This window comes from Malus sylvestris, chromosome 7, assembly GCF_916048215.2.
Source record: "Malus sylvestris chromosome 7, drMalSylv7.2, whole genome shotgun sequence".
Lineage (NCBI taxonomy): Eukaryota > Viridiplantae > Streptophyta > Magnoliopsida > Rosales > Rosaceae > Malus > Malus sylvestris.
The window spans coordinates 4,616,075-4,635,279 of record NC_062266.1 but is presented as its reverse complement, the minus strand read 5'-3'; the positions used below and the strand labels follow the sequence as shown (position 1 = coordinate 4,635,279).

Genomic DNA, 19,205 nt, shown 5'->3' with positions numbered 1-19,205 from the left:
AAATGGAAGTAGTCTTTGTATCCAGCAATCTATGTAGGGTAGTCTCGTCTGCTCGATCTTGTCATTGAAAGATGACTCGCTTATGTTGGTCATGTCTCATCAGAACGCCTTGTCAATAGCTTCGTTACTCAGGAAATCATGCAATCGCTCGGTCAGAAGCTTTTCTCTTCTTCCTGAATTTGCCTTTGTTGGGGTGACGGAGCTCTCGACTACCCCTGGTCGTGACCTGCTGGTCTAGGCTGCTTTTCCATGTGTTCGGCTAGTCTATGTCGCTGCTGTGGTGGGTGTGGTATGTTCCTAGCAAGTAAGCAGGTAACTCGTAGGCTCTTGGTTGAACTTGAGCAGGATTGAGTGACTGCTTCTCTCCGTCCACTATGCAGCCTGCTCTGATGTAAGGTGGATGATGCTCTTTGCGGGCCTTACCGCGAATGAACATTTCGCCTGGAAGGTTGCTCATGTTGATTATCGAAGTGTGGCCCCAACCGTGAGTGTATGTGGGCCTAACTGAGAATGCACGTTCCTTCATACGCTAAGACGGGAGTATACGCTATCTAGGGGGCCCAGTCGAAAGTGTACTCTGTTAGAACACTCGGTTCATGACTGGTCAAGTGGCTGCTTGCTGGGACGCTATTGGAGAGGTTCGTCTGCCCTTGTCCTACTTAGGGACACCTCGTCTGGGGCACGTTGGATCTCGGTGCGTTGCAAGAGTTGATTCACCAAGGTTGTTTGTTGTGCAAGGGCGCTCGTCAACTCTATGACTTGTCGAGACAAGATTTGTTCGCCATTTGGATTGGAAAAGCTTGGAAAAAATATGCCTCATTGAGCAGTGGAAGTGTGGTAGGCTTTGGGCACGAGATTTGAATTGGGAAATGTCAAATCCGTGGAGAAACGTGGTGAAAATGCCCTCAGCTCGATGGTTAGTCAGGATGGTTAAGATAATCTTGGGGTCGATTTGGGCTGCTTGGAATGCTGCAAGAACAGGCTGGGCCACGAAAGTGGGATTCTCGGGTCGATTTGGGCTGCTTGGAATGCTGCAAAAACAGGCTAGGCCACGAGAGTGGGCTGCTCGGCAGGAGCAGGCTGGGCAGCGAGAACAGGCCAGGCCACGAGAGTGGGCTACTCAGTGTATGATGTTCGCGAGTGCAAGGCTTGGCAACGCATTGGGATCGCGTTTGGCGTGGAGTGACATGGTTAGTGCCGTGAGCCGTCTTGGATGGCACGGCTCGAGCCGTGGTGGTGACACCATGGACCTCACCGTGGGTGGCTAGCCACCACAGTGGTTCCCGTGGTGGAAACTCGTGGTGATGGTGCCACTCCACCTATTGTCACATTTAGCCTCGTGGATCGTCATGGTTCCATCTCTTGAATGTTGAAATTTCTAAATTTCTAGCCATTGTACTTCTTTTTTACATTTTATCAAAGAATTTTTGCAAATAAAAAATTCTAATAATAAGAACATACGAAAAATCTACAAATGGACAAGAAAATAAAAAACATTGGACGCGAGAGTCTTCTACAAGTGTGGGACTCAACTCTCAATGAAAGCACCAAATTGTGGATGCAAATTTCTTCCTCCTTGTTCTTGGACAAGATTGCACCTACAAAGCAAATAACACTTTGGGTCAAGGCCAAGAGCCTCACGCGCCCACGATGAATTGGGGGGGGGGGGTTTGGCCGAAGAACCTCTGATGCCAAAGTTAGAATTTTGAGAGAAAAGTGTTTGGAGAATTTGGAGAATTTTGCAAGAGTGTTGAACTTAGGTTTTTAGAGAAAATGGGGTAATATATATAGGGCATGGTCAGTCCCCTTTGGAGAGAAGGTGGCCGGCCTTTTGTGGTGTTTTTGAGTGCATTTTGTAGTTAATTGGTAGTTTAATTAGCCATTAATAGATTAATTAGGTAATAAATCTATTAATTAGCTAATTAACATAATTTAAAAGGAATATTTTGGGGGTTACCTTGTGGAGAATATTTAATGAGGATGGATGAGATAGGTTTTGAATTATTACCTATTTTGAACACTTTTGACTTGGTTGAGGATTGATTACCCACTGCTCGCGCGTAGGAATCTCGGTATACCTCGAGGGTAATTTTGTCCCTTTAACCCAAAAATCCACATGTCGCCTTGTGATTATTTTTGGCTCCACAACAGTTTTCATTTCTGCAATGCAGGTTGAGTATGATTTTTGGGATTATTTCTTCATTGTCAAGAACCTTCTTAGTGTATGTTGTATTAACTATTGACAATAATCTTAAGTTCTTAACCTCATTTTGGTTGAATTTGACTGATTATTTCCTTTGCACAAGAACATGAATTAACCCCAAACATCTTCAAAACTACAAGCAAGAAAGTTTGTTTCATATCATACTTTCTGTTTTCATAAATATGGAAGAATCCAACATAGGGGTGGGCACGGGCCGGGCCGGACCCAATTTTGAAGGGACCGGACCGAACCCGGGTTTAAAGGAGATGAGCCGGGGACAACATATTCTAAGATGGGAACCGGACCTAACCCGACCCGGTTGAAATGGGCCGGTTTAGGTCGGATCCACGGGTCCTTTTTTTTTTTTTTTGTTAATAAAAAAAATTAAAAAAAATTAAAAACTAAAATTTGCTGAACTTATAAAGGAGGTTAGCTTCATAGCTGGAGAGGAGGCCAGAGAGAAACTAAACTCAATAACCTAATGTATGCCCAAGAGTAGCTCAAACCTGAAACAAAAATAAACATATAAATATACATTTCCAAGAGAACATGTTAGTCATATACAACACACATGCACACACCAAACACAAAATTAAACTAACTAGTTCCCAATCAGACAATACAGACAAATTTTGTTCCAGCAAGTTGTGTTTCTATTTGTCGATCGGTTCTGTCATTACACCAAAATTTGCACGTAGAAGACCACAACATACAAACATAAGATACATATCCACAAACACATCACTACCAGGCTACTAGCACACACACACATACACATAACATGTGTAGTTAGCTGTTACAAAAGTTGATCTTAAATCAAACTTTAGAGAAAAAGAAATGCACGAGATGGCACAGATACTCTCATGCAATGTTCACTGGGAAGCATAAACGACATGTATAGTTATTTCCGGGGCTCGCTTAACATGCATGAGAAGCGACTAATAGTGCAAGAAAGAGTTAAACCGCATGCAAACTAAGCGCAGGAATCAAACGGATCGAGACATTCTCGGGCCTCTAGGTTCTCAGAAGCAAACAGATCAGTCATCAATCTACTGAAAAATTAAGTTAATTAACTCTAGTAACCTAGTTCGAAAACCACAGACATTCTCGACCCTCTGGGTTTTCAGAAGCAAACAGATCAATCATCAATCTACTGCAGAATTAACAACAAATTCTAATTTAAAAGCCCTAAAATCCCTACACCCGAAATTCAAATTAATAACAAAACCCTAATTCAAAATTACCTACATTTTAGAGGGATGATGGCTGGTAGCAGCGTCCTCGATGGCGGTGATGGTAGTCGCAACAGTGGTGGTGTTGTCGAAGATGAGAGAATCGAGCCGTGGTTCTAGGACCTGGGTTCTCTAGGATGTCATCAAGGAGGATGGTTGAATAGGTGGTGCCGTTGTTAGTCGCGACAGCGGTGAGGCTGGATGGGTCGTCGAGCGATGTCGTCGAGAAGACGATGAAGTTTGAGAGTTGAAACTTGGAGTCGAGGGAGAGGGAGTGGACTGATTCTGGAACACAGCAGATGACTAGGGTTCAAAGTGACGGTTGAGATTGAATGAAAGGTTATCATTTAATCTCGGCCGTTCATTAAAATTAGAAACGGGCCAGTCCGGGGCCCTGTTTTTCTAAGTATATGGAACCGGTCCGCCCCGTAAATGACAACGGCCCTACCCGGCCCGTCCTGTTTGTTCTCTATAATATTTGGACCCGGCCCGTACCCGCCCGAACCTAGATACCTGCCCCGACCAGCTATTCCTCTACCCGTTTGCCCACCCCTAATCCAACATATACATTACTTGAGATTAAAGTTGGGTCTTCTTTCTGTTTTTAATTTGGGTTTCTTGGTGGGTTCTCGGCCCAATTTTAGGCGGTTCACTGGACTCACTTTGATTGCCTATCCCTGAGTATTCATATCATATTTTATTCTTCTTTCTTGTTAAAGATGACTTTTGAGTCCTATGATTTTCAGGTACTCAATCTTCAATCCTGCATAGTAGCACCGCACGCCACCTGTTTGATAAAAGGTACGGGAGAAACATGCACGCCCACACACACTGACACGGTGTCTAGGTTTTTTTGTTTTGTGTTTTTATGTGTTTACAGTTGTTTCTTAATAGTAAAATACTTGTAGAAATAGCTTACAAAAATAGGAGTTGTCTTTATATGATTTCCAGTGAGATCATAAAATCAAGAGATTGGAAGGAATCAGTTGGAATAGCTTAGATGGACTTCTCTGGATAATGAACTTTTGAAAGATAAGAGTAGAAATTAGGATGGTATGGTATGATAAAGCCATCATAATGAAGAAAGACGTTAAATAAAAAGTAGTTATTCTTCTTCTCTCATTTTTTTGTCTTACAACACACATTTCGATTTTACAATTTTTCGAATGTGATGGGTTGGTCTTGGATGCATATTGCATTGCAACTATATTGTCAAATGGTTGTAACATAAAGCAGAAGAACCAATAAACTGAAAGTTTTACTATGATCATTTCATTAAGCAGTTATCCCTCGAAATTTGGGGGTTTCTTAAGATACAATGTTATCAAAATCCTGTTTTTTCTCTTTCTAATTTTATGATTTTGAGGGTAGAAGTCAACTCTTTCTCTCATGTTACTGTTAGGGGTGGGTTCAAAAAACCGAAAACCGAAAAAAACCGAAAACCAAACCGGACCGAGACCGAAAAAAACCGAACCGAAAAAAAAACCGAACCGAAACTGTCAAACCGAATCGAACCGAATTTGATCAGTTCGGTTTCGGTTTTTGAGGTTCGGAAACCGAACCAAACCGAACCGAACCGATATATATATATTTAATTATTTGTTTCAATATTATAAATAGTTCAGTCATACAATCATAACAAAATATAACCTGTTGTCAAGTTGGTTTCAGGGAAAATTTTAAAGCTGCAGCGCATGGGTTCGAACCCTCATGCCTCCCGATTTCAGAAAAGTTTTTAAACTTTTTTTGAGAAATCGTCAAAACCCTTTCTATTTCTAACCCTAGCAACTAGCAACCACACACCCACACCTTTTATTTTTTTCATTCCTCCCTTCTCTTCTCTCTCGTTCCCTGCCTCCAGTCTAACCCTAACCCAGTAGCAGTAACCATCTCGCGCAGCCGAGCCTCCTCTCTCTCTCGCTGGGTCTCTCTCTATCAGTCTCTCACCCCCCTGACCTGCGACATGCGACCTGTCGTCTTCTTCCTTCCCAGCGACCTGCGACCTGTCGTCTTCTTCCCGGCGACCTGCGACCTGCGACCTGTCGTCTTCTTCCTTCGTCTTCTTCCTTCCCAGCGATCTGCGACCTGTCGTCTCACATCTCGCCGATGCCATCTCACTATCAGTCTCTCACCCCCGTGACCCATGACCCGCGGGCGACCCACGACTTCCTCTCACCATTTCTGATCTGTAGCTTTTCAATTTCATGGTTTTTGCAATTTGTTTTGGGTATGCTGGATTTGGTTGGGTAATTTCGTTTCTGAACACTATGAGACTATTAGTTGAGATTTAATTAATTTGTGAGAAATGTTGGTTATGCACTGCAATTTGTTTTGGGTATGTTGGGGGGTGTCTGTCGATGTGGAGAAATTAGGGCTGTTGGGGAATTGGGGCTGTTGGGGAAATTAGGGTTATTGGAGAAATTAGATCTTTTCGATATGTCCCTTCCCTCGGCTTGTTTTGCTTGCAGCTCTACTTTACCTCCATTTTTGTTGTACTCATTTGTCTTAATATTAAAACGAAGAACTTGATGTGTACATTCCTAATATTAAATATCTTGTTGGTAGGTTGTGAATCCTGTGAATCTGGATTAGGATTGATGCTATCATCCTCTCTCTGTATAAATAATTGATGTTTGTTTAAGCATATTGCATATGATTCGCATTCGGGGAATCTTGTATGGCATTTGGCATGTATCAGCCAAGCTGCCAAGGCGTCCCACATTCCTGTTTCCTGTGCAAAACAATTACTGTCCTTCTCAGTGGTTGTTTTGCATTTTTTGGAGGGGAACAAAAAAACCGAAAAAAAACCGAAACCGAACCGGAAAAACCGAACCGAAAAAAAAACCGAACCGAAAAAAACCGAAAAAAATTTGGGCCGAACCGAACCGAACCGAAAATTCGGTTTGGTTTCGGTTTTGGCAAAAAACCGAACCGATAAGAACCGAACCCAGCCCTAGTTACTGTGGTCTTTTTATCATTAAATTTTGGTGAAAACATTGTTTAGCATAAATCTTATCACAATACAAAATAACAGGGAGATAATTTTGGTGATATTGCATCTGTTTGTTTTTTAACCACGTTTATGCATACTACTCATTCCAAGCATGTTGATGTGATAGCTAAAGAATTCAATTTGTAGAACATGCTTAAAAAATTATAGCTTTAACTAATCACTCATCTTTCATCTCTCTCCCTCTCTCTCACTTTTGCACTAACTCACGACGTATTCCGTTTGATTTTGCTGTTGCTGGTCTGCATGTAAATTTTCACTTTCCTTATAAAATTTGCTTTTTTATATTCCTAGCACAATCATTTGACACTATATTTTCTTTGAAGTTGATCTGTGAGTGCATTTTCAAATGATCTGTTTGTTGAACTCTAAACGGAGTTCCAACTTTGATCGCAACATTGTTTGAATTTTGTCCTCTATCCTATGTCGTTTTCCACTGATTTCAACTTCCAATTTTTCCACATTAAATGTTCACGGTTTAAAGGCATTGTTCCAATATTAAACTATTTTATTTATTTTAACAAAATTGCAAACTGTATACTTCTTCCAGTAGAATATAATTTTGCACCTAAGATCAAATATGATACCATTCACTGAAATGCACACATCTAACTAATTCTATAAATATGTGTTATCAATGGTTTGCATGATAGCTATCATTCTAATGTGACTTATAGATTGTCAGATATATGTGGAATATTGCAATTCGAGTAAGAAATTGTATTTGATTAAAAAAAAAGAACTTAGATATTAGTCCGAAAATATCTATATTTCATGCTATATGACTACTGCTTCTATGTTCTATGGTCTAAAATGTACTTGGCATGCTAGGTTAGTGGGTATGACGAGGCACTAAATCGCTTTTCTATTCTTGGGGTGCAGGGAAAACGGAGGAAGAGAGAGAATAAAATTCTGAATTTATCGGGAACATTGTAGATATTCCATGCATTTTTGCAACTGGAATCATTTGGTAAGTACTTAACCTTTTAATCAAAGCCACATATGCCAAGGTTTTGTAATCAGCATCCAATAAGATAGTTGCTTTTATCTTTTAATGGCTCTATTAGTTGTGCAGATATACACAGTAGTGTGTTTGAAATAACTTTTGCAGTATGGTTTATATATATCGTGGCACATATGGAAGTGCTGTTGCTGAAATAATCATACTAAGACCTAGTTTGGGAGTGAGGTGCTTAAAAAAAAAGTACCCATGAAAAAAAACTGTAAGGGTTTTATGTGTTTGGTAAACTGAAAAAAAAAGAGCTTATTTTGGAAGCTGCTGTGAGAATAAGCTGAAATCAAAGGAAAAAGCTGAAGCTGCTATTTGCAGCTTTGGAAAACTGGCTTTTTTTCAAAGCACACGGAGCTACAGTGCTCCTTTAATGAAAAGACCCACTATCAGACTGTTTTTTTTTTCCAAAAGCACTTTTACAAAAAAGTTTACCAAACACTCTGCTGCTTTATTTCACAGCCGCTTATTCTCACAGCAGTTTTTTTTCAAAACACATCAATACCAAACCAGCCCTAAAGGTCATGATTTCACAATTAAAGAGTATGCCACTTGGTTCCCTGTGGGGCACTACAAATTATGGCCAAGTAGCTTAGATATGGTTAAGCCTGCCTGCATATAGAACTTAGTAGGTATTCCTTTAGTTCCTTTATTCTCATTGATATTACATTTGAGTCTGGCATCTCTCTAAGAACCAGTATGGCGTACTCATTCATTTACAAACTCATCTTATTCATCTCCAAATTTTGGAAACCATTTTGCCAATGTTGAATATTTACGAGAGAGCGAGCTATAGTTACATCAAAAAAATATTATTGTAACGGAGATAAATAATTATGCAATAAATTTGTTATCTGGTCAAATTAAGTTCAGATTCTTTATGCCCATTTTCTGGAAATTTTGAGAATCTTAATATAATGTATCCTGCTGAATTCCCCTGCTGAATTCCTCAACACACTTGATTTTAATGGCTTATCTCTCGGCAAGTTGATTTTAAAGATAACAATGCTCATTATGCTGCTTCGAAACTTAAATCAATTTATTGGCTTTACGCTATTGTCATGTGTAAATAATACACTTATTCTCTTTACATTATAAATCTGATGTCATGGATCTCATATACAATATAAATTCAGTCTCTTGATTCACAGTTTCAATGAAGCCAATAAACCTGCATTCACAACGGAAACCATCTTCCAGTCAACAACTTTTATGATCTTTTTTAATGTAAATAGAACAAATAGTTTGTCATCCTTTTTGCATGTAAATAAGATAATGTTTCGTAATCTTTTGTATGTAAATATTACTATCGATCCAAAGCCACAAAAACTACCCAGGTAGAATGTGTCGATCTAATCTTTTTGGCATGTAGGTAGGACAAAGTTCTATGATCTTTTGAGCATGTAATACTATCAATCCAAGGCAACATGAACTACCCATGTGGACTGTGTGGATCAAATTTTTTTGTACATGACAATTCATCTAACATTTTCAATGTAAATAGTGTTAATCTTTTGTGATACAATCTCTTATATCTTTCAACATAATTTTTCATACATATTTCAATCTCGCAGCAACATGCGGGCACCAATTTCTAGTACTAATACTATTGATCAGAAATGATTTTCACCCGCTTTTTTTTCTCATTCCACATACCCTTATTTAATTCTTATCATTAATTTGAATAAATTAAAAGAAGCAGCACATAAATAAACGGAAGAGTGCAGAATGAAAAAATTGTGTACAAGTAATTTCCCTTTAGGTACCTTTTGGTACGTGGGACGAGAAGTTCCATCCCACGTTTGGTGCGCCTAAAACAGGTGGAACGCGTTGTTCCAGTTGATGAATTTTGGATGAATTTTTGTTCCGCCTCATTCTCTTGGAACGACTCGTTCCACATATGTGGAACACAAAATTATAACATCTTCGTCTCCTTCTTCTTCCTCCTTGTTTCCATTCGAGGGCATCTTTGCTCCCTCTCCATTATGTCTCGTCCCATTCCGTTTCGTCCCGTCCCGTATGCATACCAAACGATTTATTGTTCCTATATTGTATTTACTTGGGGTTTGTTTTTAAGGCCTTAGTAATTGTAATGTATCTTCGAAATCTCACTTTATCCGATAAAATTCATTTTGGTCCCAATTTACCCATTAAATTAAATTTTTGCCCTACATAAAGTATTAAATATCGATGATATCGGAAATATCGTTAGTCTAAAAACACGGAAATTTCGATGGAAATATCGAGATATTATCGATATCGATAAAAATTGAATAAAAACCACGGAAATTGTAAAAAAAACTTGGAAATTTTTATTGAAACTTTGCAAGATGTTTATTTAGTCAATTATCTATTAGTTTATCACAAAAAATTGGAAGGAAATGCATTGCATGATAAATATAACTGATTTAAGTTGATTATATAGCGAGCTGGCAAGCATTGTGAGTGTAGAAAATATGTAGTAATTAATGAAAGAAGTTTAAACACACCATAATTATTTATATATAATGAATTAGTACAATATTTTACACTTTATACATTGCATGGTAAGATATATGAGTGACTTAGTAAGGTCTAAAATATCGATAATATCGGAAATATCGGTAGTCCAAAAAAATATCGGTAGTCCAAAAATACGGAAATTTCAATAGAAATATCGAAATATTATGGATATTTTAGACCATGTACTCTTACATTACCCCTGCTGTCAAGTTTGTCAAATTTTCCGTCGAAGTTGCTGACGTGGCTTCCGAGGGTCTGACCCCATCTAGAGGCTAGTGGTTATAGCCTAGATCAAACATACTCTCGAAAAAAGATATATTTGAAGATAGCATATATCCGGTTGTGATACACAAACATTACATACTACTAAAAACACAGTAGAGATTGAGTGGAAAGCCAAATATAATTAAATTCATGCATACGCCATAGATCATGAATGAAATATGGCTTTCTCATCTAAAAATCTTTTATTAAGGAGAGGAATGGATGAGAAAGGTATGCATTCTGCCAAATATGGCATCATTTGCTTGCAACTTGGGCTTGAGTAGAGACTCACACAATCCACTTTCAGAAAGCAAAAACAAAAAAAAACAAAAGTTGAGACGTGTTGGATTAAATTAATGAGGGCATTAACATCTGGATTCGAAAAAGAGTAATGTTATACTTATCACCTAGTTATGAGTCTTGTGACATTATTTATATCATCTCTCTAACAGAGATAGAGCCCGTCAATGCATGTGAGTCTCATCTCTATTAGAGAGATGATACAACTAGTTGTAAGAGTAACATTTTTGTTCGAAAAATTAAGGCAGCTATCAGGTTAAGCTCAGTTTTATCTTTTTCTCAGTTTTTTTTTATATTTTAAATATTTTTTAAAATATTAAAGATAATTAAAATCTTCTAATTTCATGCATTTTTTGAATTTTGAATACTTCAAAATTGGTTTGTTTTCAATCTACTTATCTTCTCACAAAAAGCTAATACACTAATATGAACATACGACCTACCTCAAGGAACAAATATACATGAATGGGTAATAATACCTATATGCAAGATATGAAACCTAACTAAAAGGTGAAAAATCATAATATACTTACGAGCAAGGCACATTAATCTTTGACACATATTAGTTATAAAAAGATATGTCATATAGGTAAATAATATAATTAATCTGTGATATAGGTTGATTATAAAAATTAAAAAATAAAATATATAAATCGGGTTTAGAGCATGAAGAAGAAAAAGACATAACAAAAGGGGTGAAACTAAAATAAGAAAATAATTATTAAAGAGATAACTATGAAAAGATTTAAAATTTTCATTGAATAGATAATTATTAATAATAAAATAATCTTAAACTCAAGGGATTGGGTTTTTTAATAAAATGAACTATTTCTAACATTGGCTAATAAAATTAGATTTATATCAAGTTTAAAATCAATATTCCTTACAAGTCAAACTTTATATATAGCTTCAGTTTGGGAAATCCTGAGAAATTCTCGTCCTACGTGTGGACGCATACCATGATACCAAGAACTAGTTGATCTCATCCATCTATTTTTCTGAGTTATTAAAACAGTTGGAAAAATCCAAGGGTAGCAATTATTCATGCATGCTAGGTTATGTTTCCTTCTTTTTCTTTGGCTTTTTGGTTCCATGCACATAATTGCTGACACAAATGGATGAAATTAGGTTTCAAAGTTTTCAAAAGGGAAATATTTTGAAATGTCTTACGAAGTTATACATTTTATTTTTCAATTGTCGTCATATGAATTAAAATTTTAAACGATTTGTCATATCAATTTTTCGAAATCATTGATCTGTAATCTCATTATAACTTCGTTAAATTTTGCATCCAACTTGCACATGACTTATGTCCAAAGTTATTTACGACTTTTGACCTCTTTTTTATAAGGCTTTTGCTTCTTTTTAGTACAAATTCTTAAATTTTGGCTATTTAAAAAACATGTCGTGTTCATTTGAATAGCTTATGGTGAACTACTAATAATTACACTAAACTCACTAACATGGAGTTGTGGTAAATTGCAAGCTTTGAGAATTTAACGTGACCAATCATGTCCAAAAAAAAATGTTCCATCATGGCAATTTCTTTCATTTTATTGCTACTATATCAAAAATGTAGTCCATTGTCTGATCATGTTCCAAATCAATGGCACTAGATAGTGAGAAAAAATTGCTTAAAGTTCAATTTGACACATAGAGAAGAGAGTGCCCGTCATTCCTCTTTTTGGAACGAAAAATCCTCAAATTATCGTATTCTAGATTAGCCTTTTCTGTGCTTTTTAAGATTTTTTTTTTTTGTTGAAGGCAATTTTATTGTAAGGCCATTAAGGTGTCGAAATGCCTAAAAGAACTCTGAACATAAGCCATGTGCGAGGCACCCAACTTAGCTCAGGGGCGGAGCCACCAAGGGACTAGGGTAGTCCCTGGCCCATCCTGACTTCATTTGACGTGTGAACCTCATGGAAGAAGATGAAGCAAACGACGTCGTTAAGCTGTTTTGATTTTAAATCTTTTCGGCTGTCTAATGAAACAATAAGTTTGGCAGGGGAGTTTTAAAAGAGATGTGCAATTTTAAATGGAAAAAGCAACCCCACTTCTGGTTCGATTCTCTCACCTAACAGTAATATACACCCAATAATTTTCTAAAGCAACCCACCTTCTTTATTTGCAGACCTCTCCCCCTTTTCCTTCTTTTTCTACTTCTTTGTATTTTCTTTAGCCTTCCACAACCTACCTCTTACTTGGTTGTCTGGGTTTTTACATTTTTTTCTTCTTAGTATTGAATTTAAGAGAATTTTTTCAGTTTTGTGAGGATTACACAAATTGCATATGTCAACATGTTATAAATTCAACTTTTTACACTCATATATATATATATATATATATATATACATATTTGTGAAAGGCCCCTCCTCATTCAGAATTCTTGCTCCGCCACTGACTTAGCTTGGATAGAAAATTTAACGGAATGGGGTGAGATGGAAAGAGATCCTCTTCGGATCTCTCCCTCTAAAGTCAGGGATTAAGTGATCCGAGCCTTTGAATCCAACAACAAAAAATTATTATAATTTTTAAAAGTTTTTACTAACTTCTTTGTTTTTAGCTGTTAGATCAAATTTCAAAGCCCCAGATCACTTGATCCTTGGGCTTTGGAGAAAGAGATCCGAGGAGAGATGACAAATTAATGAATTCGAGAAGTTAATAAAACAAATTGCTTAAAAATTTTAATTCATTTGACAATACTACCATCAATATCTAATAATCTTAAGTTGCAAGCTTCTTACCCTATAATTGGAAAGGGCATCCGCACTTTCTCGTTCCAGTTTTTCGTCTATTCTCTTCCTTTGCATATTGTACCTCTTTCACAACCCAGTGTTATTCTGGGACTCTTGTTTCCTTTTCGTGCTAAACATATTATTGTTATGTATCTTTTAAGGTCTTATCAAATATTAGATATCTTCTTTAATTGTGCTGCTATATCGGAAGCCGCGGCAGTTCATGCAGCGTTCTTGGTTTGTACAGAGGGTGGCTGTGCAAGGGTGGAGATCGAATCCGATGCTCAATCGCTAATTCGATTGCTCAATAGGAATATTCTACGGATGCTAGTTTAGAGTGTTTCATTTATGGTATTAGATGTTTGGTATCCCAATTAGGAGAGGTGAAGTTTCTGTATGTAAAATATAGAAGAGATTTTTCAGTGTGATCGGTACACAAGGTGGTACACCACGTGTCATTATACAAATGATGGGATATGTGTGCTAAAAAGTTAATAACTTAAAAAATAAAATTTCCCACCAATTCTATTAAAATATGTGGTGTACCACTTGTGTTCCCATCACAACTAAAAATTTCTTCAAACAAAGTAGAAATTCCGCTGCTTATGTTGTTGCTTCATATTTACCTCGTGTGGGAGTGTTTTCCATTGAGATGTTTTGAGTCTTGAGTTTTTGTTTAATATTCTTACTGAGATATAAGGGTTTCATTATACTTTAATAAAATTTTATCCCTTGACCAAAACAAAAATTAAAAAATGGATAGGGGGATAAGATAGTGATTGAAAATAGCATCACTCTTGTCATCTTAATTAGTCAATGCTCGAGCCTCGACCAAAAAGAGAGAGGAATTAATTAAACATAGATATTATTATTTGTTACCCAAAAAATATATTTTAATTATTATTTTATTTAAAATAAAATAAAATTTGAGGAAGAAAAATAGAAAAAGTAAAGGAAAAGAAAAAGGGTGAAGAGAGAGAGTTGAGAGATAGAGAGTGAGGTGGTAGGGATTCCAGAGCCAGCCTAACATCGCTCTGCTCCTGCCATTTCGCTTCTCAAATCCCCAAATTTTATATACGCAATTTCACATTACTCCGCTTTCATTTCTCTCTCTTCATCCCTCTCTCTCTCTCTCTTCTGTGTATTGGGTGTGGGTGTGTGTAAATGTCTGTGTTCGGATCTCCGTCTCAGTTCGCAGATGCGTTGCTCTCTCTACGCTCGAATCCTCTCTCTCCTCTTTCAAAAACTGCGGTTAGAATCCCACTCGTCTCGATCTCTGCTTTCGTTTTCTTCACCTAGGGTTTCCGTTTTCCGGATCTGTAAATTTACAAACCCACAATTCGATTCCACGCAATTCGCATTTGGGTAGACGCCGGAGCTCTTGGAATTGCGATTCCAGCACAAATTAGCCTTCCATTTCTTCAATTTCTCACTTTCTGAGCTTATTTCGTCTGAATTCTGACCTTTTTCGTCGATTTCAGGTGCTCCGTTGGCACGATTTTCTCAGCTCTTAGCTCATTTCGTCACTACTTTTGAGTTCCCGATTTCGATTTCTTTTTCAATTTCCGTTTCCGATTCCGGGGATTTCAATTGCGCGCAAAAGGACTTGTCTTTGGATTTTGGTTGATTTCGCAGCTTCAATTGTTGGATAAATTTGCATCTGGCTCTATATTCCCTCTAATTCAGGTATGCGACGAGTTTTCGGCGTGATTGGGTTTGTGTATAAATTCCAATTAATTCAGCTGAGGGTTTCAGTATTTATCATCCATATGGTAATAAATGTGGTTGCCATATATAGTCTTGGTTCTAATCAACAAAGTCATTATGATTTGGATATGGGTGGTTCTAATCAACAAAGTCATTATGATTTGGATATGGGTTTGTCTCCACTTTCCTTGTTTTTTATTTTTTTGCTTCTGAATGGGGTAAAAAGGATTTAATTCGACCTTTGAATATAACTCACTGCTTATCCTTTTGTGGGTTTTGAAGATCTGCATTTTAGAACATATCATTAATTTGCATCTTGGTGTTAATTACTCATAAGTAGTGTTGAAATAATGCTACATGTATATGTTATGCCCATCTTTACTCCTTTGTTCCATATTGCCTATCAGGAACTGCTTTTATGATTTTCCTTATTGTTTTCTTTCTGTTTATGGATTAAAGTTTATCTATTTATTTTATATTTGTGTGCTGTTGAGTTTCGGGGGTCGTTTGTATTTATGACATGGATCAAATTTTCGTTTAAACCATTGGCTATTTGTTTTTTTTTCTTTGTTTTGTTCCATAAATAAATACTTTGTGCACGAAGCTGGAGTGCATGTATAACAATTGGCGCTGCGGTTGTGTTTAATATTGTATTTGTCTCTCTACTTATTCCAGGTTGTCAGCCTACTCTTTGCATGGTCTTGGCTCTTGGTAGGAGTTTTGATCACAAATCAAGAGATGAGTCGGACAACAAATGAGAGTGAAGATGGAATGCTGTACAAGGATCAGATTGATTCTCCGTTGATGGATGAGAGTAATGGAGGGAGTGGAAATGGTGGAATTGTTCTAAAGAAAGGGCCATGGACCTCGGCTGAAGACACAATTTTGGTGGAGTATGTTAATAGGCATGGGGAAGGAAACTGGAATGCTGTTCAGAAGCACTCAGGCCTGTTCCGTTGTGGCAAAAGCTGCAGACTGCGATGGGCAAATCACCTAAGGCCGAACCTGAAGAAAGGGGCATTTACCCCTGATGAAGAACGTCTGATTGTTGAACTCCATGCCAAGATGGGGAACAAATGGGCACGCATGGCAGCACACGTAAGTACATGGTTTATTTTTGTCTGTTTCTATATGGTTCATACCAAGCTCTATTTCCTTGTATTGCCTCAAACTTGAATTTTATATGGTTCATTCTTTTGGGATTTTCTTTCAAAGCTTTAGCTGCAACTTTTGGTTTTGTGTAGTAGGATGCTTCTTTTGCATGGAACAAACATTGATAGTTTCTTCAATTATCCTTTATTCTTTCCTTCAGACTTCCTAATTACGTGCCAATGTTGTCATTATATATGTTCAGCTTCTAGAACACAAAATTAAAACTCGTTGACTGCTGCACATATTTTGCACTACCACAATTAAAGAACTTGTGCCTATTATGATTTATCTATTAAGATCAATTTAATAAAATCCTAAAAGATAACTCTACACAGTGATCCAAAGTCTTCCCTTAATTTAAAAGATAGTAAAATCATAAAAGATAACAGTAACAGTACCCTAGTTTGATACAGCTTCTAAGTAACATTGATTCTCAATTGGTTGAAACCGTATTGAAATCTTGTAGCTTTTGTTCCTCCACAACTTCTTAGATGGATGTGAATGAGAACTTGGATGTGATATCTATCAGATTTATTGTGTGTTGAGCATTTGAGAGATCAGAGAAAAGTTTTTAGGGTGATACATATGTTAAATATCCTTCCTAGATTTTATAGTCTATGTTTTGCAAATTTTATGGAAACTAAAATCTTGACTGAATGCGGTAACGGAAATGTACAATTTTGCACGATACTTTGGCTAGATGAAGACCCGTATTAATCCTAAGATATTTTGCATCCCTAAAAGGGTCAAATATAATTTCATAATATATGGTATTGTTTTTTAGATAAAAAAATGGAGATTATTAAAGTGTGTATGTTAGGAGATTATTATAGCAAGATAAAGTTCATTGTTGCACAAAATGCATGTTGTAGCGGATGCACCATATTAACATATCTCAACTAAATGTTCTTCACAGACTGGTACTACTTTTTACTATTTTTAAAATTTTTATATTGGGTTCCTTCAATGGTTTTTTCTCTTATTAGTTTCAAATTGAAAATAAAATAAATTATCATTTATTGTCAGCTTGATTAGAATCTTAATTTTCGTATTATTCTTCTCAAAGTGTTTTCCTTTGTTTATTGGATATGATTAACTGTCTTTTCTGCACTCCTTAGTTGCCTGGACGTACGGATAATGAGATAAAAAACTACTGGAATACCAGAATTAAGCGGCGCCAGAGGGCTGGCTTACCACTTTATCCTCCTGAGGTGTGTTTGCAAGCATTGCAGGAGAGTCAACAAGGCCAGTCCAGTGGTGCGGATGGAGCACATAATGATTCTATGCAAGCTAACAGTTTTGAGATACCTGATGTTGTATTTGACAGTTTAAAAGGAAACAACTGTGTCTTACCTTATGTTCCTGAACTTCCTGATATTTCTCCTGGTGGAATGCTGATGAAAGGCCTTGGTTCTTCTCCATATTGTGGTTTTATGGCACCAACAATGCATCGCCAAAAGCGTCTTCGAGAATCAACAGCTTTATTCTCTACTTCTGGTGGCAGTTTCAAAAATGGTTTCCCCCGGTTTGATCAATTCCAAAATGATACTTGTGATAAAATTGCTCGAACAGTCGGGTTTCCTTTTCCTCATGATCCTGATCCTATCATTCCACTGTCTTTTGGTGTAATTCAGGGTAGCCATTCCCTTTCAAATGGCAATTCTTCTGCTTCTAAGCCCACAACCGGGGCTGTGAAGCCGGAGCTCCCTTCACTCCAATATCCAGAAACTGATTTAGGTAGCTGGAGCACTTCTCCTCCGCCCCCCTTACTTGAATCAGTTGATGCTTTTATCCAATCGCCCCCACCGGTTGGTACGTTTGAGTCTGATTGCACTTCACCACATAATAGCGGCCTGCTAGATGCTTTACTCCATGAGGCAAAGACTCTCAGTAGTGCGAATAATCATTCATCTGAGAAGAGTTCAAATTCATCCAGTGTTACTCCTGGCGATGTGGCTGAAAGTTCCAATTTGAACATTTGCGAGACAGAATGGGAAGAATATCGAGATCCGATTTCTCCACTGGGTCATTCTGCCACTTCGCTGTTCAATGAGTGTACACCTATCAGTGCCAGTGGAAGTTCATTAGATGAACCGCCGCCTGCTGAGACCTTTACTGGTGAGTATCTTAATCTATGAGACCTGGAGACGAACGAGGTTGACAGTAACATTGTAAATTGATTCTTGATATTCCTATTGCAACATTTTTTGTATTAGCAGTTGGATAAGTCCATATCTATGTGCAGAATATGTCCTGTCCTGCCTGTTCTTATGACTTATGTTGTTTGACTATTCTGCCAGGGTGCAATGTGGAATCAGAACTGGTAGACCAAGCTTGGACCCCAGATACCGAAAGAGAAACCGCACTTCAGTTGGATTATACTCGTCCTGATGCTATACTTGCTTCAGAATGGTTTGGTAACAGCATGCATGAAAGTATTGCATCACTGCTGGGTGATGATATAGCGGCGGAATGCAAGCACCTGGCTTCTGGTAGTCCTACATCAAATCAAGGGTGTCCATGGAACACCATGCTTCCCGTCTGTCAAATATCGGCTCAGCATCCTTAAGAAACCGCTCTGTCAATTGTATGAACCTGAAACTTGTCACCGAATTCATGCTGATGACTTGTTAACTGTGGGGGAAGTGAGTCCCCGTCTGAGAAAAGGTCACTTGCAATTGAGACTTGCGGGATGTGCTTTTCATGAGTCGTGGTTATGTTTTTGTTTGTGGTTTTCATTCGGTTTCTTTTCAAACCTTGCAATGCAAAGCATGTATGCCTAAACAGAACCATATGAGGTACAATTTGCTTGCAGGCTTTTGCTATGATTGCAGAATAACTATGCATTTTCGAACATGGAACCGTTCTCATACGATGGAACCTGCTTAGTTGTTTTAATTTATTTGCGTTTGAATTGGTATATTCTGTCTACGCTTTCCCTTCTTCCGTTGCTCTTTTTCGTTTTCCCCCTCATTGATAAAATTTGAAACGATGAATTTATTGGGGTAAATTGTTAGTTGTACTGGGGGGAGGGTCGAGAGCTTTGATGTGAAGCAAGTTAAAACTATGAGGGGAAAGGAGGTTTGAAAAA

The 19,205-nt window shown here is 37.5% G+C and overlaps 1 protein-coding gene across 2 annotated transcripts; it reads left to right on the top strand.

The window, feature by feature from the left end:
- The first annotated feature begins 14,228 nt into the window (after positions 1–14,228).
- Positions 14,229–19,034, top strand: LOC126629700 (transcription factor GAMYB-like). Of its 2 annotated transcripts, XM_050299802.1 has the most exons (5): positions 14,229–14,506; positions 14,737–14,941; positions 15,638–16,060; positions 17,233–18,232; positions 18,415–19,034. In XM_050299802.1, the coding sequence occupies exons 3-5, from the start codon at positions 15,701–15,703 to the stop codon at positions 18,681–18,683; spliced, it is 1,629 nt and encodes a 542-aa protein (XP_050155759.1). In that variant the 5' UTR covers positions 14,229–14,506; positions 14,737–14,941; positions 15,638–15,700; the 3' UTR covers positions 18,684–19,034. The 2 variants fall into 2 exon arrangements, with proteins under 2 accessions (XP_050155759.1, XP_050155758.1); XM_050299801.1 differs by having other exon boundaries at positions 14,229–14,941.
- Positions 19,035–19,205: the final 171 nt, after the last annotated feature.

What these genes read in the sequence shown, in the direction of transcription:
- LOC126629700 (XM_050299802.1), top strand. Translation starts at nt 15,701, where the DNA reads ATGAGTCGGACAACAAATGAGAGTGAAGATGGAATGCTGTACAAGGAT. An exon ending in GGGCACGCATGGCAGCACAC is followed by an intron (nt 16,061 to 17,232) that starts GTAAGTACATGG and finishes TGCACTCCTTAG; the next exon opens with TTGCCTGGACGTACGGATAA. An exon ending in GCCTGCTGAGACCTTTACTG is followed by an intron (nt 18,233 to 18,414) that starts GTGAGTATCTTA and finishes CTATTCTGCCAG; the next exon opens with GGTGCAATGTGGAATCAGAA.